Below are 20847 nucleotides of genomic sequence, written 5' to 3'. Positions count from 1 at the left end.
CATACAGCCGCGATTCGTCGTTTCTTTGTAGCCCATGTTTCCCCATGCAGCCTCCTAATTTATCGCATTACATCTCACAAACATGATTTTCATGCAATGCATTTCTCTAACCCTAAAATAAGCCCTAGCTTAAGGGAGTACTTACCTAATAGGATCGGTCCGGGTCCTCTCGCTGCTCTCTGGAGCTCCGCCGGGCGTCCTCATTCGCCCACAGATCACTTCCTGGATGCTGGGCCACTTCCCGCCTCCTAGAAGCAATGGCTCTGAATGGTTCATCTAGCACTCAATGAACCAATACGAGGGCTGTGATTGGTTAATCCAGCTCTACATAGTTTGGCTGAGCAGAGTTTAAAGAACCAATCACGGTGTGGAGGTGGGATTTAGGAATTGGCTAATCAATGCTGTGGCTCAGCCAACTTATAATCCCGCCTCCACAACCGCAGCTGACTTTAGGCTACCGGCCCTTTAAGTGCCACAATTTATGGGATTGTATCGCATTTACATAAGTACCCATAGCGGATCAATTACAGTTTGTTGAGGGTTAAAAGCGCTTCAGAGCCATCTATCAGTGAGAAACACCGGCGCTCCGAAGTGGAAACAAAACATCGTAGGTCGGAATATCGGAAAATAGATCATTTTAAACAAATAGCGGCAATAAAAAAAAGGTTCAAACGCCACAAAAAAATAAAATGACGGAATGAAAGTAACCGGCGGCCACGGATCTGCTAATTACTATTCTTGGGGGGTATCTATACGTTATCGATTAGGAGACGTCATTCATTATTACAACCCAGATTGTAGAACGGCCTCTGATGATGTCATCAGCGGGGCGGAGAATGAACTCCGGGGTCCTCAGGATCATGAAGTAAGAGAAGGCGCCCCCTAAGATAAGGCACCCAGCTTTCCTGATCCCCGACACAGATATCACCGGGCTGTACAGGTCGGGGGTCTGGGGAAAGTGGGTGATGGTGGCTACGGGGGGCGGGCATACAACTCCGAGCGGTGTGGGTTATTTAGGGGGTCACCACATGCGGACACATGGGATACATACATACAGTTATGGTTGCCGTGTATTGGAATTGAGGAAAAAAGTTAATATCTGGGTCACTAAAAGGTGGGACCCATGGGGTGACTATATATAGATATATACTAGTAGGGTATATGTATATTGGGCATCACTACGGGCAGGATGTTTATATGAGCAAGATGGGGGGGGGTAGTTATCCGCAGGACACACCTACACAGGGGCCATTATACATAGGGGGCAACTATGTACAGGAAATACGTAGAGCAAGTTTATAGAAGAGGGGGGGGGGGTCACTATTTGTGGGACAGACGGCATATGTTTATACAACAGGTCGCAGGAGGCGGAGCACGTGGGAGGCGCCGGGCACCACGGGCAGGATATGTTTATATATGGGGGGTAAATATATGCAAGACACATTGATACAGCGAGTCGCCAGGGGCGGGACAGGTGGGATACGAGTATACAGGGGGCCACAATGGGCGGGACGTTGGAGAATAGCTATATGAGACAATGACCGGACATCATCCAGACAAAGGCCTGTACGGGCAATCCAGACCGACCCGATCCACGGTGCAGGCCCGGACACGGGTATCCAGGCTGTGGTCGGTGACCGTCTCCAGGCTCCGTGGTGGCTCAGTATGGATATGCGCCACCAAACATTGTAGCCAAAATGGCTGCCAGTCCGTGGATCATTACATCACCACAACGCCAGAACGCCATCGGAGGCCTGATGAGACGACGTCCGATCGCACAGACCTCGGATAGCAGTTTTTAGCAGTAGGAACACTTTTCTTCTTATTAACACAAAGTATAAATCAGTTGGCGGCTTTTCCGCTTTTAATTGGCGCGAACGCCGGTAGGGAAAAAGGAAAAAAAACCTCATCTCCTCTACATAAATAAGACGCCGATCCAGCCAAGCATTCCATCCTGCAGCAACCAGTCGCGGCCACCAGGGACCTCATGCAAATCATTTTTCCTGGGGCGAACTTAAGACGGGCAGATAAAGCTTACAGAATTCCGGAAGGCGCGCGGCTACCTGCATGAGGAGAGAGCGGTGCAAGGACACAAGACAAGGAGTTACATGGAGTCATAGGGGCCCCGTGACCACACAGGAACCCCCAACCAGCCCCGTGGGGCCCAAGCTGAGACCATGAAGTCATTGCTGGGAGCTGCCTGAGGGGCCCCAGATCTTCATGGGCTTTTACCATCCTTGACTCTTGATACGTAAGGAAGGAACATTAGTGGGATGCGAGACGAGGAGCCCACCAATCCGACGCTGCAAATAAAGTTCTGCAACTTTCCAGCATTCACTTCGTTTCAATTCCTCACCATTTTCAAAATCTCTGCTTGCTGTCAACAAGTGGGAGCATTTATGTTTTCCTCCATTCTCTGTGACTCCAGACTGAAACAGGTAAATGGTAACAAACTATCAAGGGAGGAGGGACATCTTGCTGATCTACTTAGGTCAGAGAGGCACAGCTACAGTACATGCAACAGTATTCGGTCTGACAGGATTGTAACCCTCGGCTAGCTGTCAGTGAATAGAAATATCTTACTTCCAAAGGCTTAGAAGGCATTTCTCCATGAAATAAAGGTATTTCCTATTCTTAGGATGGAAGATATATAGCTGCCTGGTGAGAGTCTGACCACTGGGACCTCCCCAGATCCCAAGAACACGGGTCCCTAAGGTCCCATATGGAAGCAGTGAAGGTTGCATGTTCCACCAACGGTCCACTCATTTCAATGGAGATAACTGGTTTCCCTGACAATAAGCCCTACGCTGATTTTCGGGGAGCTTGAAATAGAAGCCCTACCTGAAAAATAAGCCCTAGCTTGCATTACAGTTTAAAAAAAAAAAAGGAGTACATTACCTTGCAGGCTCGACCAGGTCCCTCTGACGCACTTCCTGCCGTTCCCCGCACACCCACAGAAGACCACCTCCTGGTTACAGGATTAATAAATCCCTCCTCCAGGAAGCGATGGCTCTGATTGACTGAGCAGCACTCAAGAACCAATTAATGCAGCGCTTGATGAACCTATGCGATGGCTGCAATTGGTTCATCGAGCACTGCTCAGCCAATCACAGCAATCGCGTTGTGGATGCAGGATTTATGAATTGGCCAATCAATGCTGCGGCTCAGAGAATTCATAAATCCCGCCTCCACAACGCGATGGCTGTGATTGGTCCTTCAGCCGCTGCTCAGCCAATCAATGCAGTGCTCAATGAACCAATTACAGCCACCGCATCGGTTCATCGAGCACTGCACTGATTGGCTGAACAGCGCTTGAGAACCAATCAGAGCCATCGCTTCCTGGAGGCGGGATTTATTAATCTTGGAACCAGGAACTGATCTTCTGTGGGCGGCCAAGCATTGCAAGAAGTGCATTGGAGCTCCGAAATCAGGAGGGACCTGGATTGACCCCCATAGAGCACAAAGTTATGTCCTATCCTCTCGATATGAGATAACTTTATAACTTGACACAACCCCTTTAAGTGGTCACCCATGAAATAAAGGTATTCCCTACCCACATGACCGGCAAGGATCTAATGGCTGGGACCCCCAATTTTCAGGATAAAGGGGGTCCCACAGGTCACCAAATGAATGGAGCAGCAGTTAAGCATGCACATCACCGTTCTATTTAATCTCAATGGGACTGCCAGAGATAGCCGAGCGTCTGTACACTGCCATCTGACAGTCCCATAGAGGTGAATGGAGAACCGCCGCCCCATTCATACGGCGGCATGCTGGACCCCCGTTTTCCTGATCAGTGGGGTCCCAGCGATTGGCCCTCCACAGTTCAGCTATTTATCACCCATCCTATGGATATGGAATACCTTTATTTCCTGAGACAAACCCTTTAAACCTTTGGATGTAGACAAAGAATATTTCTATTCACTGACAGCTAGAAGAGGGCGAAAATCTTATCAGACTAAACACTTTCAAAGCTGGGGGTTCGTTACAGTTGCATCCAGTTTAGGCACTTCTCTGCAAGCGAAACATATTGGCCCATTCTCTCTTACCATGATAACATTTACGCCTGCCGATTGGCTGATCCTGACGAATTTAAAGGGGTTTTCGAAGCAAATACTTATTAATGACCTATAAACAGGATAGGTCATCACTAATTGATTGGGTGGGGTCTGCCACTAGGGACCACGGGCCGATCAGCCTGCCATCTATACCCCGTGTGTTGCAGCGCGGAGTGGAAGCCGTTGGCCGGTGCTTGCAACTGCAGCTGTGTGCTCATTAAAATCAGTGACAGCAGTGCCTGCAATTACAAGCACCGGCCACTACACAGGGTCGGAGCCAACTGCTTCCACTCCGTCCGCTGTGTGTTGCAGCACCGATAGCAGGTTGCCTGATCAGCGGATTGGCCAGGGTCCCAAGCATCAGACCCTCACTGATCAACTATTGAAGGCGTATCCTGTCTATATGTCATCAATAGTATTTGCTTGGAAAATCCCTTTAAAGGGGGTTGTCCCATAAAATTAAAGGGGTTATACCAAAATCAGCTTTAACCATCTAGCTATCTGCACCTACACCCAAAAACGGGGGTCCCACGTTCCCCTCTTCTCACACTGTAGGCTCGCGGTACCCACTCTATTCAATTTCCTACTCACTGTGGGGGCGCAATAAGAAAAAGAGGGGGGGTGGCATCCCCATTCACAAGATGGGTGGGCGTTTCAGCGGTAAGACCCCCACCGATCTGACTTCTATCACCTATACAACAGATAGGTGATAGAAGCTGATTTTGCACAGCCCCTTTGATGTCATTGTATAACTAGTCCTGATGAGCGGTGAAGGTCTCGTTGAAGGACCCTCTTGGTCACAAGGAACTGTCCGACATCCTCGGCATACGTGGTGTTCCATTCACTGACAGCCCGCTCGGTAGCCCTGCAGCCCCTCCATGAGGACATCGGATGTGGTCTGCACGGTGAATACTGATGGCACCCCGAGGCGAACGGTGGGGGCAGGGATGACAATGGTACCTGGACGATAGGTTTGTCTGTTCTGCGCTTGCATCCCGAGGAGGCGATGCTGCTGACACAGGGATTATGCTAAACCGCGGTGAGCGCTGCTCCCAAATTCCAAGCGAGAGCTTGTTAAGCGCCTGAAGTTTGATGTCAGGTTCTACATTATCACTTCTGCCGGAAAGATCTCCCTGCCCTTCACCGGCGTCCTCTGCAATCTTGGCCTGCTTTCCCTGCTTGCATGCTATCTGCCTGCCACATAGTTACTCAAGCAAGCAGTAATGTTAGAACAGGCAGCGGCGGGCGGGCAGGCGCGAGGAGATGCCCTTATCTCAGCTCATCAAATATACAAGGTGGAGGCAGCAAATGGGGGTGGGGGGGCATTAATTATTGAGATGCAGGGAAAACAAAATACAGAACAGCAAAAAACAGCTGCCACTTCAGGAGGCGAACGCAAAACGCCACGAAAACCGGGAGGGGGGGGACGGAGTCGCCGAAGGTCACCGTGGGCAGAATAGACTGAGCGAGCCGAACCAGAACCCAAAGTCACTGATCCGGCTCTAATAGGCGCACTAGGTAAGCCATTACCCTGCAGGCACGCATGGATTTAACCCCTTAGTGACGCAGCTTATTTTGGAACCAAGGACGCAACAACTTTTTAAGGATTTTCATCTTCACTTTTCAAAAGCCGTAACTTTATTGTTCTGCGGATCTGGCCGTGTGAGGGCTTGGTGTTAGCATGGCGAGCTGTAGTTTTTATTGGCACCATTTTGGGGTACATACGGCCTTTTTGACTACTTTTATTTCGCCTTTTTTTTAGCGTTTTCCATGCAGGATAAAAAGCGTATTCAATTTATTATACGGGCCATTATGGATGCGACGATACCAAGCTGTGGTTGTTTAATTTTGTTTTTTAACAAAGAAGGAGAAATGGCGCAAAAGAAGTTTTTTGTTTTTTTTTAAACAAATTTTTTTTACGTCCCTGTATTGCTACCGGTATGATCACACTGATAATACATTGCAGTACTTTTGTACTGCAATGCATTATCACTTCTTATAACAGTCACAGGCAATGGCAGAGCCGGACACCATTGTCTAGTGTCCGGTTGCCCTGGCAACACATTGGCCCTCCGTGATTACATATATAAGAGCCGATTATGTCACAGAGGGAGCACCCTCCCTCTGAACACTTTACATGCCATGATCAACATTGATCCCAGCATGTAAGGGGTTAATAGCGGGGCCTGGTAGTCTCACCAATTCCTGCTGTTGCAGCGGGAGGCTGCCCGTCAGTCCCTTCCAGCTCCTGCTGCAGATGGTGCAGGTTCAGCTACCGAGACCGTGCCATCCATACGACAGAAGTTAAAGTCCATTTACGGGAACCCCTTCCCAGCCAGGACGTACATTTACGTCTTTGGGCAGGAAGGGGTTAAAGGGGTGCCAGCAGAATTGCCAGCTGCAGTCACAGCGCTCTGGGCTGCCAGGAGCATCTCTGCAAGTGAAAGCGCAGAGAATCTCTTCCGGTTTTGGGATTTGCAGAAGATTCAGCTGCTGAACTCGGCAGAATGTAGAATAAGCCGCCATCCGTTTCCTGCACTGTGAGATATAAATGTATACAGATCTGTGACATCGATCCTCGTTACAGAAGTCAATGTCCGCGTCGGGATTTTACAGTCTATTGACTTCTATGGGAGGAAGGATCCATATGCAGCATCGGCATTCTCCCCATAGAAGACAACAGTCAAAAACATGGATCTGTTACTATCCGGCTCCGGTGAGACAAGACATCAAATCGCATCGACAGACGTAACAACTGATGACATCACTAAGTCGTCATGCGGCGCAGTCATTATTGTATCTGGCACTCCATTAGATAGAGTATATATTACATAGATGGTCCTTTCTTAGAGCAAGCGATCACGAGGGATCCCCACCGGCACTCGCAGTACCAAGTGTGTCCTTGTGTTAGTATGGCAGTGATGGGGAGCGCCGCCGCGCCATTACCGCCCGGGGTGGTGCCGCCACCAGTCATACATCACTAGCCCATTTTTAGAGTCAGTTTCTATGGGGCCGATTATGAAAGTCGCATCATGAAAAATAAATAAAATTCCTTATAAATTCTCAGCGCAGCTTCGGCGCGGGGCGGGCGCATGCAGATTTACCGTACGGATCCCCATGAAGACCCGCGGCTATATTCAGATGGCGGAATACACTGTGGAATATTCCACCTCTACAAACCTTGTCAAAATCTGTGGCTTTCTGCTGCAATTTTGGCGCGGATTAAGCCCCGCCTACGGATAAAATCAGAGCGTACAATTCTGACGTGGGAAAGTCACGTTTCCGCATCAAGAAGGGACGTCACCTCTTGACATGAAAATGCAAATTTCTGCGTGAATTTTGTCCATCGGCAAAGCTAAGTCCACATTCGGATTTGCGCCAAGATCCATGGCAGAAAGACGCGGATTTTGACATACTTTTTAGAGGCGGAATTCATGCAGAAAATTCCGTGAATTCAGTCATTTGAACCCATGAAGGAGGATTCTGCCACAAATCCGCATCCCATCAACAGAAGCGCGCACATTTTTTCGACACATTTTGAATCTATGTGGTGAAAAAAATAAATGACGTCACGTCCTCACGCAGACGTCACGCTGTTTCCGTGAGGAATCCGCATCGGGAATTCCATATGCGGATTTGCCCGAGGGTTAGAATCCACGTGCCGATCCGCGGCCAATTATGCATAGCCATGGCAGACATTCGCAGCTCCGCTGGGGGTTTCTGTCGTGCTTTTTAGTGGAGAAATCCACACGGAAAAATCCGCGTCTGATCCCACCGTCTGAACACATCCCAAGGTTCAGCCTCAGAAGGTCAGCCACGGATTAAAGGGGTTATAGGAGTATAGAAAAAAAGTTTTTTTTGTTTTTTAATTGCTGGGCATGCAATAAAATAACAAAATAACTGATACTTACCTCTCTTCTCCCCCCTTCGCGAAGCAGCGAACTGGATCCGGTATATTCCCCACCGTCAGCACTGGTAACAAGTCAGGTGACCGCTGTAGCCAATCAGAGGCCACAGCGTTTCATTCCAAACTCCTGCCATGATGGCACCCAAGATGTGGGGCGCTGATGCCAGGACAGGAAATGGTGCTGTGACCTGTGATTGACTACAGCGGTCACCTGACTTCGAGCCCCCCGATGCACGAGACGTACCGAACCCCGGGACAGAGAACTGCGGCTTTTGTCAGAAGGAGACTTTAGTGTGATAAGAACTGATGATCAATTAATAGCGGCACGTTCCTCCTGGATCCGGCAGTAACGAGTGGGTGTCAGGCGCTCATCTCCTCCTGATATATGCAGCTTAAAATATGAAGTGTCTAGACGCCCCAACCGACTCCCTGCGCCAGCGGCAGAAGAGGAGGGAAAAAAACATCCAGAAAAGGGAAAGTTTCAATTTGGACTTTTGAAAGATTGGAAAATGATAGAAGAATCTATGAAGATGAATGGAGCTCGCTGCGCGGCGACTTTAATAAATCAATCACACGTTCTCATTTCAGCAGATTACTGCAGTAAGCAAAAAGCAAAAAATAGGCTCCCAACTCACCGGCTACAGAAAACGGCTGACAGCATCAACGCCGGCGCAGAAGCCACTGACGAGCGGCCAATGAAACGCTACCTACCGGTCCATCACTTAACGGGACACAAAGACGTTAGGAGCCGGACGCCATTGGGAAACTATTGGTTTTTGACAATTTAAGGGGTTGTGCACGATTCGGCAGCTTCTTCCAAAAACAGCACCACTCCTGTCCACAGGTTGTATGTGGTATTGCAGCTTACCCCCGTTCACTACAGTAGAGCTGAGCTAAAATAGCAGACGCAACCGAGAAGAAAGTGAATTCCCCACTCTGAAACCCCCAATATCCAGAGTAGGGGGGTTACTGGCACTGCTTGACCACGTTCTCTAACTGAATAGCGAGGGACCACATATGTCTGCAGCCACCTTTCTATTCAGTCTATGATTTCATGCCCTTGGACCCCCCAAAAGCTGGGGATCACAGAGGTGGGACCCCCACTTAACAGACATGTATATGCAATAAGTGCCTTAACCCCTTTCCACCACAGAACATATATATCCATCCTGGGAGGGAAGGGGTTCGTGTGGAATGATATGGATGGTATAAGCTCAGGATGTAAGCCCGCGCTATCAGCAGTGGGAGCCAGCTGTGACGGACGGCATCCTGCTGCAACAGCGGGGATCAGTGACAACACCGAGCCACCTGTTAACACCTCACATGCTGCAATCAATGTTGTTCGCGACATGTACGGGGTTAATAGAGGGAGGGCGCTCCACGTTATTGGTCCTCTGCCATGAAATCATAGAGGGACGATCGGCTGCAATGGCAACTGGATGCCAGTCAATGGAGTCCAGGTCTGCCATGGCTTGTCACAGGCCAGAACAGCGATGATACACAATTTAGAGATCTCAAGATCCCATCCCCAATAAAATTGACACCCGTCTTCATCAGACGTCTGACAATCTTTCCAATAAAACGTATCCCTCACAGCAAGTGCTATAGCAATAAATAAGGGGGCTTTCACATCTGCCCTCGGGGTTCCCCTTTCCTGCTCTGTTCGGGGAGCAGAACAGGGGAATCCCCACGGCCGAACAGCGCCGGGTGGACCGCATTGATTAACCAATCATTAATGAGTCCGCCCGCCCTCCGCTCAGTTGCCCGGCTTTTGGATGGAAGAAAAAGCGCTGACCGCAGAGTTTACTCTTCCGGTATTTTCAGCCGCGTCAGTGACAGATTCTCCGACCGCAGGTTCTGATACGTGAAACCGACCTAACACAGCCAAATGCTCTTTTTGTTCATTTTACCTCCCAAAAACACTAAAACTATCAAAGTTTGTCCAAAATGGTACCAATAAAAACTCCATCTTGCCACACATAAAGACACCCCTCCTTCGGTCAGGCCAACGGAAGAATAAAAAAAGTTTTGAAAAGTGGCTAAAAATCCACAAATAAATAGTTGCACCATCAGGTCCAAAACAGCCTGTATCCTTAAGGGGTTTTCCAGGAGTAAGCCATCAATGACCTGTTTGCGGGATACGTCCTCAATAGTTATTCGTGGGAGTCCATCAACCCGGGATCACCTCCGATCAGCTGATTAGTGACAGCTACGCTTACTCGAACACTGCTGTAACTTTAAAGTCCACACCAGGCGCAGCACCATACATTATATAGTGGCTGTGCCCGGTAGTGCAGCTCAGTCCCATTCATCACATGCCGAAGAGGAAGCCATAGCACTCACCCGAACACAGTGGTCCTTCAATCAGCTGGTCAGTGGGGATTCCAGGTAGCAGACCCCTGTCAATCAACTATTGATGACCTATCCTGAGGACAGGCGATCGATAGTTTAGTCCTGGAAAACCCCTTTAAATCTATAGGCTAGTCCATTCATATCGATGACTAGTCGGGTCTGAACATCAGATCCCCCACAACTAAGTACAATGAAGGGCCGGGCCCCCTTATGCTGTATACACGCCTGCAGCCGTGTCGGGTACTGCAGCTCTGAACAGACACATGTACAGCACAATAAACAAAGCCCTTCATTGCGCTGATCTACGGGGGTCCCGACTTTCAGAACCCATTGATCAAAAATCCTTTAATTTTGCAGTGAACAAAGCAAATAGTCAAATCATCAGATGGAGGATCGCAGCGCGCCGCAAAACCCCAAACTGCTCCGCAGCAGCACAAATGGAGGAGCGCCATCTCAACGGATTCACAATCACAGCTTGCTGTCAATAAACTGAGCCATTCTGCACATTCACGGCTTATAAATGGACAGACCCAAGACTTCTCACAGTTGAGGGTTTGTTACAACGTGAAATACTACAAGACTTCACAAAGACAGAACAGTTAAAAGGGGTTTTCCAGGACTGCACTATTGGTGAGCCGTCCTAAGGAGAAGTCATCCACAGTAGATCATCGGGTGTCCATCGCTTGGAATACCCGACGATCAGCTGCTCTCACAACGCCGGCCATTGTACCGCGTCTCCATCCCATTCACTCCAGTAACACCGAGACGCTCTTAGGCCATGTGACTGATGAAAGTGACATCACGGGCCTGAGAGGAGGCCGCGGGGCTCATTTAAGTGCCACAGCCTCTTCCATCAACTGATCGGCATGGATCCTGAGCAGCAGAGCCCCACCAATCAACCATTGATGACCTACTAATAGTTTAGTCCCGGAAAACCCCTTTAAGACTGAAAGTAACACGACATGACACGTATGAAGCCCCCCAACACAGGCTGCACAAGCTGAACCTACAAGAGTGAACAGTCATTCAAATGCATTTGTAGACGGGGCGGGCCGACAGCTTACATTACTAGTCCGGGGCAATGCTCACACTTGGACCTTAACATACATGTCATGACTTCAGACCCCCCGGGTGCTGCTCAAGATGAGGAGGTGGGCGCAATGGACATCAAATCTGTCTGGTTATACATTTATGAACTCCCTGCAGGGTGGGGAAGTTACTATTCAAGACTCAAGAATAGTTGGGCTGCAGCTCCTATTTTAGTTAAACAGGTAAGTCCCGTATGTTCGGTCAGTGGATGCAGAAGCTGGGACCCTCACTGATCACAAGAAGAGGGGCTCCAGGAATGAGAAGTAGGGGACGGGACTGCAGAGCTGCCATCATGTACGACTGGACGATGCAGAAAAATACTAAACCAAAGATTATAATGAAGAGTCAGCGGGGGGTCCGCACCCCCCACTGCACCCAAAACACAGGGGCCCAGGTCACCTCTGCATGTGACAGTGAATTCCCAGTAAGCTGGCGTTAGGGCTCATTGACATGGGCGGATGTAGTTTCGCTCAGTGAGTACGCTGCGTATTATGAGGCCAAATCTCTGCGTATTCAATGCATTTTTGGATGTTCTTGTATGCGTTAAAAAAAAAAAAACCGCAAGGGGGCCCCGTTGATTTCATGTGTAATTGCGCCGTGAACACGCTTGTATCACGCACATTTATGTAATTCCATTGCATTCAATGAGCTAGCTCAGTCTGTAATTTGGATCAAAATAGAACTTACTGCGATTTTTTGCTTAATACGCACATGAAATACGCAGGTCTGAACTCCCCAATGCAAATCAATGGGGATCCAGCATGTGAATGAGCCCTTACCCATAAGAAAACCAGTAAGAAGCAGTATAGCGAGCATTGCCCTTAGCGAGTACCTGACCGCTCGGGAGCAAAGATTCGGCTGTGGGCGGGGTAGAGCGGGGAGGAACGGAGGGGAGATCTCTCTCTCCCCCCCCCCCCCCCCCCCCCCCCCGCCCGCGCTCATGGTCGCAACTCACCTGTCACGCGCGCCGGCAGCCGAACCTTTTCTTCCGAGCGGGGAGATACTCGCTAAGGACAATGCTCGATCGAGCAATTGTTCTTAGCGAGTATGCTCTCTCATCTCTAAAGCAGTAAGACAGGGGTCTGCACATGGTGGTCCTACAGCTGTGACGCTACAACTGCCAGTCTGTGGCTGTCAGAGCATGCTGGGAGTTGTAGTCACACAACAGCTGTAGAGCTACCGATGCAGTAAAGCCTGCGTACGGCACGGGATACAGTAATTGGGGGCGAGCCGAACCCTCGGCTTACCTTATTGGACCATTTATAGGCCTGCAGCAGCTGGCTGTACAGCGGGGTCTTGTCGTGGACGGGGTCGAGGCTCAGCAGGCCGCTGTTATGGAGCGGATGGTTCTCCGACGGCTTCCCGACCAGGTTGCTGAGACGTTCCAGTTCACTAAGAGAAAGAGAAAAGACAGGGACTTATAAAAACCCCATCTACATCGGTGATCGCCGGCTGAGAGGCGGCGCTTAGAGCATGATAAAAGTCAGAGCGGAATCTGCGCCAAAGATCCCAGGCAGACCCTGCGATTTCAGCCGCAGTCACACAATATATTGTCCGTATTACGCGTGTAATATGCAGCACCGTATCCTCCAATGATCGGCATCGGGGATTCAGACTTTTCATTAAAAAATTTTTATTAAAAAGCGTGTCCTATTTTGGTCCAAATGAAGGACCTAAAGCGCAGACTGCAGTCAGTGCGACCGCGCAAATGTACAGTGAAGTCCGCATGCTGCACATATAAGCATAACAACGATGGGACCGACTTGCGGGTTTTTTTTTGGGGGGGGGGGGGTCACACTAGTAGAAATTGTTGTTAATGTGTGCAAAAAACACAACCAAGGCCGGATGCGCTGCGGAGCCACGGACCGGAGACTGCATGGATCCGTGTGAACGCGACCTTCAGCTGCGGTTTAGCAGTCTGCCATGCTGCAGATCCGCTTCGCATGTCGCCGTGGAAACCTCTAGAAGCAACACATCACTTTTTTGCCCCCCATCATGGAAATTTAAATTCCACAAGAGAAAAAAAAAAGGCGATCAACCAAACCAACAGGATGCGGCTCGTGTCATGTGATCACGTCCTGAAGATACTACAACTCCCAGCATGCCCCAACAGCCTGGACGTATGATGCGAGGGGGACAGCAGAGTTCTACAGCAGCACAGAGGATTCCAAAAGTTGTGCCGAAGTTGTGAGGGCAGCAGGAGGAAGATGCGTTGTTACGTCAGCGCTATGTAAGGGATGATCCCACGGTGGAGTTTGGCGCAGATTACACGCCCCGTGTGTCTCTGATCTGGACTTTCCCGTCACGGATTTGAAATGTGCGCTGCGGGGAAATAAAAAAAAAAGGGCAGCGGTGAAATGTCACTTCTTGGAAAAAATTTAGCGCCGTATCTGGGCCAAATCAGTGTCGGGAATTTTACATGTAGTTTCACATTGAGACGGGCCAAATCCACGTGCGCCGCGGCGTGTTATATTCGCAGAACTGCGGATGTCTGCAGATTTTAGATCAGCATCAGATTCCGCCCCGATACATTGTAACAAACCATCAGGTTTACATTAGGGCACGTTCACATGCGGGAGCCCGACTCTGGGGGCTCATTCACACGGGCGGATTTACGCAGGGCTGAAATGCTTTGCATTGGGGCATCAGACCCGCGCTATTTACATGCATTACATAAGACGCGGCGAGCCGCACGCTGTCCGTATTATGGACTGAAATAGCGCATTAAAGGCGCTGGGGCCGAGTAAATGCACAAAATACTAGTCACTGCATATTAATGACCTCCAGACATCCGGCCGACCTTCTTGCGGGATTTTTTTCTTGTGTGTCTAAATACGCCGCGATTACAAGGGCAGAGAATAACGTGCGGTCGGTACATGCGATGAATACGAGGGCGTTTGGTCTGTGAAAACACTGTGTATTCGCGGAATGAAGCTGAATACGCCCGTGTGAGTGACCCTAGATCTGCAGCCGCCGCGGTCGGCCCGCATCACGGCGCCATCACATATGGAGTTTAATGCGAATCCGCATGAAAACCCGAACCCTATGAAGCGGATTCTGATGCGGATTTTTCGGCACTCCGCTCCGTGTGGCCTCGGCGGCGGCGCTGTATCTCTAAAAGTCCACACCTAGAAGCGCCATTTTCCCGCGTATTCAGCCTCCGTGCCGCACGCGTTACGGCGCAGATCCACATTGAATGCAATGCTCCACTTTGGGCTGCGGATCCCGCATGAACTCTGCCTTCCAGGTATATCCAGCACTGAGGATACAACTGTAACAAACCCTCAGCGGGGAGAAGTATTAGGATGCTCCCATTCACTGACAGCAAGCAGAGATCTTGGAGAAGAACTGAGATGCAGAACACAAGTCCTGACAGGGCATGCTGGACGTTGTAGTCCCACCCCCGCCCCCTCCCGGGTGTCCGTACTTCAGGTCCCGGTTGACGCAGTGCAGGTTGTCCTGGAAGTCGCTGATGAAGCTCCTCTCTCGCGCCTCCTGGCTCTCCTTGTTCTTCATGCCGTCCTTCAGGCAGTCAAACACCCGGGTGACGCTGGAGCGCAGCGCCTGGATGGAGTGAATGGCCTGGGAGAAGGCCTCCAGGTTCACCCCGACGTTCAGCGGGTCCGCCATCCTCCCTCACATCAGCGGCTGCCCTGGGAACCGGCGGCGGCTGATGACGTCACGGCCGCGCAGGGGACGCCGGGAGTTGTAGTACGGAGGGAATCCGCTGACGTCACGTAATAGTCTAACCAGCATGTAGTCCCTCAGTTTACGGGTCTGGAGAGGCTGGCTGATCCCCTCAGGAAGATGGCATGGCGGACATGTCACCTGTGGGTAGCAAAGATGAGAAAGGAGGGTGGAGCGAGAAATAGGTCTGGAGTAAAAAGTGTTGCAAATGATGGGGGTGCTGCCAACCAGATGGCGCTCCACCAAGGTGGGCATGAGGATAGCGAAAAGAGAGTGTGGTAAATACCTGTGTGAGGGCGCAGCGCTCTGAGCTACTGGAAGGTCCGAGATGCTCTAATATTTTATGGAACAACAGAGAACCAGCAAGTGATACGCGTTTCGGGGGGTCGAGCCCCTTCGTCAGTTCTGTATGTGGCCGGGGGGGGCTTCAGCGTACTGGAGTATGTAATATAATCACAGGCTAGGTGATAACTGATTGCTTGGGGGGGGGGGGGGGTCGTCACCACCACTGTGACCCCCAGCAGGGGCGTAACTGTAGGTGAGCTGGGGCCCCCCCTCTATCTGTACCCGTACCCATACCTAAACCATGCTGCACAGAGACAAAACTTGAAACTTCTGGGCTTCAATGCAAAACCTGTAACAGGGCCCCCAACTATAATACTTTATTCATAGTACTGGGCTCCCTATATGGAGAAGAGAGGCCTTATGGGCCCCCTAAGGCTCCTGGGCCCGGGTGCACCCACATCCCCTGCACCCTCTATAGTTACGCCCCTGACGCCCAAAGATCCTGAAGGGAGCAGTGCTGTGCCTGTATGACCATTCACCGTCTATGGAGATATCCGAGCACAGCGCTCTGTCTTTATAAGCCCTATTAAAGTGAATGGAGTGGTGGTCATGCATGCGCACCGCCTCTCCATCCACAATGGCGACTTGGGGTGCACAATTCTGGGGTCCCTGCAGTCAGACTTGTAGCAATTAATCTTTTATCACCTTTCTTGTGTCGAGGTGATTAAATAATTTTTGTAGGATACGTCATCAATAGTAAGCCCTTAAAGTCACTCTTCAGTCTAAGGACAGGAGGGGATGGACGTGTATCATCTGTAGTTATTCTCTGCCAACCCTCCCATCCGCTGATCACAGGTTCACCCATCCAAGATGGTCAGGGTAATTTTCTAACTACCTAATGCACACCACAATTCTCTCAAAAACAATCGCACCCCCGGCAGAAGTTGTCGTTTTGCTATAAAACTCTGCATGCGGTTCCATCTCAGACAGATCTGTAAATGATGAGAGTTGTGGTGATTAGATGGACGGTCTTGTCACCGGAGGCCCTAAAACTGGTTTCCCCCCTTGGCCTATAAGAGGCTCTCGGAGGCTCCTTGTGTGTAGTGGCCTCTTCTTCCACTTGTGTAGAGCTTGTTGACCACTAGACGCCTCTACGATGCAGAGAAGAGATTTCACCCCGTTACCAGAGGGGGGCGCATTATTGGGATGTGAGAACCTGGATGGTTGTATCGATGAATTGTCCCCCACCGGCCGTTCTGAGCAGACTGTTAGGGGGTGTTGGGACCAGTGGATGGGGGCATACAAGGTGACCGGGCTCAGGACGCCCCCTACAGACCACCAGTAGAGTGGAGCGTCTGACCAGACTGTTAGGGGGTGTTGGGACCAGTGGATGTGTGAGGGCACACAAGGTGACCGGGCTCAGGACGCCTCGACAGACCACCAGTAGAGAGGGGCATCTGACCAGACTGTTAGGAGATGTTGGGACCAGTGAATGTGTGAGGGCACACAAGGCGACTGAGCTCAGGACCCCTGACAGACCACCAGTAAAGAGGATCACAGGATCGGCTGATCGTCTGACAAGCACCAGCAGCTGTTTTATTGTCCACCATCTAAAGACAGGGGATGCCACTGTTACAGGCCCTGTGTTTGTTGGAACTATTTCCAGTCGCTTGGCTGCGGAACATTTGGTCTCACAGCCCCATTACACATACGCCTCTGACACCCACCGTCGGTACTGTTGTATCTTGTCTCCACCAGAAAAATGGGTTGAGACATGCTTTGGCAGTCTTGAGTGTAAAGACATGCCTCCAGTGGCTAATTGGCTGCCGAAGATGTGCCCTCCAGAGCTGGACCTCCTGCCTCATGCTCCTGGGCCCCACACACATATGGTACTGTCACCACCTCCCTGTCACATTCGCGGAGGTCGCCCATGACATCCTCCGTCCACACTGAAGCCAGGCCTCCCCACCCCCTCTGTCTGCGCTGAGCTGCCAACAACGCTGTTGCTCTCCCTGCAGCCAATGCAGAGGGGGACTGCTGCCACTCTAGCAGCAGTAGCTTCAGGACCGGTCCTGCTTCCAGCGGCATACGTGTGTGGGGCCCGGGAGGATGAGGCAGGAGGTCCAGCTCTGGAGGGCTTGTCTGTGGCAGCCAATCAGCCGCTGGGGGCGTGTCCTTCAACTCAAGACTACCAAAGCATGTCTCCACCCATTATTCTGGAGACAAGATACAACAGTAACCCCACTGTCTCCCCTGTTTGCAGTAATGTCGTGAACGATGAAACTGGACGCTACGGAGTGGAATCGGGTTGTCTTCAGAGATGAATCCAGATTTAGTTTGGCCACTGATGACGGCCGTGTTCGTGTCTGGGGACCTCGGTGTGAGCGACTCAGTCCTGCCTTTGCTGTGGAGCGGTACGCTGCCCCCTGCTGGTGTGATGGTCTGGGGGGCCATCGCATACGACAGTCGGTCCCCCCTAGTAGTAGTACGAGGGACAATGACAGCTCAGCGATATGTTCAGGACATCCTGCAGCCACATGTGTTCCTCTTATGGCGGCTTCCAGCAGGATAATGCTCGGCCGCACACACAAGGGGTCACAGGAAGCCCCCACAACATTGTCACACTTCTGTGGCTGCCCGGTCACCAGATTTACTACCAACAAAACATGTATGGGACCATCTGGGACGCCAACTTCCACAGCCTACAAGTTTGGACGATCTAGAGGCTCAGTTACAGCAAATGTGGAGCGATACGCAACAGGATACCATACAGAACCTGTATGCCTCCATGCCCGCCCGTATCACATCTTGTATCCAAGCTAGAGGCGGTACAACAGGGTACTAGAGCCTTCATGCCCACCTGTATCACATCTTGTATCCAAGCTAGAGGCAGTACAACAGGGTACTAGAGCCTCCATACCAGCCCGTATAACATCTTGTATCTAAGCTAGAGGCGGTACAACAGGTTACTAGAGTCTCCATGCCTGTCCATATCATATCTTGTATCCAAGCTAGAGGTGGTACAGCAGGTTATTAGAGCCTCCATGCCCACCCGTATCACATCTTGTATCCAAGCTAGAGGCGGTACAACAGGGTACTAGAGCCTTCATGCCCGCCCGTATCACATCTTGTATCCAAGCTAGAGGCGGTACAACAGGGTTCTAGACCCTCCATGCCCACCTGTATCACATCTTGTATCCAAGCTAGAGGTGGTACAACAGGGTACTAGACCCTCCATGCCCGCCCGTATCACATCTTGTATCCAAGCTAGAGACGGTACAACAGGGTACTAGAGCCTCCATGCCCATCTGTATCACCTCTTGTATCCAAGCTAGAGGCGGTACAACAGGGTTCTAGACCCTCCATGCCCACCTGTATCACATCTTGTATCCAAGCTAGAGGTGGTACAACAGGGTACTAGACCCTCCATGCCCGCCCGTATCACATCTTGTATCCAAGCTAGAGGCGGTACAACAGGGTACTAGAGCCTCCCTACAAGGGGTTGGTTCTCCACAATAAATGATGCTTTTGCTCTGATATTGAATTATTACTCCTTCGGGGGGGGGGGGGGGGGGTTACTGACAGTGAGTATATCTCCATTCTCTTCTCTCTTCTGGTATCAAGAAAGAATGTTGTTCCAAAACTGGGGGGTTGCTTTAATGCCCTTTCACAGCTGAGCGTTTGTTACAATTGTACCCAGTTTCTACAAACTCCCAAGAGGGAAACACATGTGCAGCACAAAGCTCTCTCCTGTAACATTTTTTGTTACAATGTATCAGTGCAAGTAACATGTAGCATTCTGGAGTCCAGAATGTTTGGTTCTCAGGGGAGAAGAAGGGAACCTCTTAGGCCGCCTGCAGACGGCCGGGGTGGATCACGCTGCGAGAATCACATCCGCTGTGCTGAAGAAAGAAGATCCGGTAGGCGCAGAAGAGATCCACGCTGGAGCTGGACAGGTAAGAACATCAGCAGTGGAATCCATGCGTGCAAGGGGACATTGGGCTTTAAAGGGGTCCACTGCTCAGGATCGTTGCCAATCAGCTGATCCTCCGGCCTGCTGTCAGTGCAGAGGGGCTGGACATGCACATTGAGGTTGGAGCTGGAAGGGTAATAGAAGGCATTGCAGCCACCGATTTTAATTGGAGGGAAGCCATTTATTACACTTCCAGCCCTGACCACTAATGCGGACGTCCAGCCCTGCTGCACTGACACGGTGGAGGATCAGCTGTCCCACCAAAATAAGTTCTCCCAAGTGCTGTCCTGTTACCCAGCTTTCCCAGAGTCCTGATCAGCCTGTTCTGCAATGATCTAGTTCTCCAATAATTCAGCACACTTAGTAATCTGGAATCTATCACAAGGTTTCCAGATTACAAGATGCTTTGTCTTTGTACACGTATCACTACTAGTACTGGAGCAGGGAAGATGACTTGCAGAGGAAAGGCTGACCTTGACAATATTCATAGACCAGGGGGTGGAGGAGGATGGGGGTGAGCGGCGGGAGGAGGTTGGGGGTGGGGGGCTGATTATTCTGTCTGCTACTTGTCCATTTTTCTCTTGTAACATTCCAATAAAGAAAAGATCGATTTGGTTTTCATAAGTGGCTGCTGTGAAGTTCCAGCTTTCCATGTTGTCGGTTCAGCAAAAACTTCTGCTCTCCAGCTCCGACCGTCCGCTGCTTTGAATATGCTCATAGGAAGATGATTTGCCAGCAGAAATTAACCCTTGGTGCTCCGAGCAAAAGCATACAAGTCCCTACAGTATAATCCTAATGTAGCATCACATTACTGAAGCACAACATTTACTGCCTCTTCGTTGCGTTCTGCTTGCCTTCAGAACGTTCCTTTTCCTGTCTTCTGCTGGTCTGGAGTCATGTCATATCTTGTACGTCAATCACATCCAGAACTGCGTTCAGATTCCTGCTGGCTCCCTAAGAGAATTAAATAGTCCACATGGAAGCCCCACCAAAGTCCGCATCTTTAATATCTGGCCTTTGATGCCGATTGGCACGGATGATGTCGCCTTTACAAATCTGCAACAAATCTACTGCAAATTTTCATCAAAACCCAGATGTTAAACATGTGGATTGTGGTGCAAATAGCTTCCATGTAGAATATTCTTATCCATGGGGAAAAGCTCCTGTTAGCATGTCTAGAAAGGTGTCAGATCACACAGGACATCAAAGCTTACAAAATATGGGGCGGTTTACCTGCAGACCGGTCCAAGTGCCCATGTGACTCCTGTCCACCACCAGCGGTGCCTACAATGGGCATGTGATTATCAGAATTGGTCAATGGAACAAGGTAGATAGTCTGATGAATCACACTTCACTCAATGTGTGTATCACTTACCTGGGATGAGATGGCACCAGGATGGTAAAAAGACAAGCCGGCGGGGGCCATGTGATGGCAATTTTCTCCTAGGTACTTGTGGACAGCCGGGTGCGTAACTTACCTGGGGAAGAGATGGCAC

General features: G+C 50.4%; 1 protein-coding gene across 1 annotated transcript in view; it reads right to left on the bottom strand.

The window, feature by feature from the left end:
• Positions 1-15064, bottom strand: part of MED27 (mediator complex subunit 27) — a 181337-nt gene extending 166273 nt beyond the window's left edge. Inside the window, exons 1-2 of the mRNA XM_066580184.1 lie at positions 14834-15064; positions 12654-12798 (exon numbers count right to left, since the gene is read on the bottom strand). Of these exons, the coding sequence (XP_066436281.1) occupies positions 12654-12798; positions 14834-15036 (348 nt within the window). The 5' untranslated portion in view covers positions 15037-15064. The remainder of the gene's footprint in view (positions 1-12653; positions 12799-14833) is intronic.
• Positions 15065-20847: the final 5783 nt, after the last annotated feature.

This window comes from Eleutherodactylus coqui, chromosome 10 (genome assembly GCF_035609145.1).
Source record: "Eleutherodactylus coqui strain aEleCoq1 chromosome 10, aEleCoq1.hap1, whole genome shotgun sequence".
Lineage (NCBI taxonomy): Eukaryota > Metazoa > Chordata > Amphibia > Anura > Eleutherodactylidae > Eleutherodactylus > Eleutherodactylus coqui.
The sequence above is the reverse complement of the archived record's forward strand: the minus strand, read 5'-3'. Positions and strand labels throughout refer to the sequence as shown.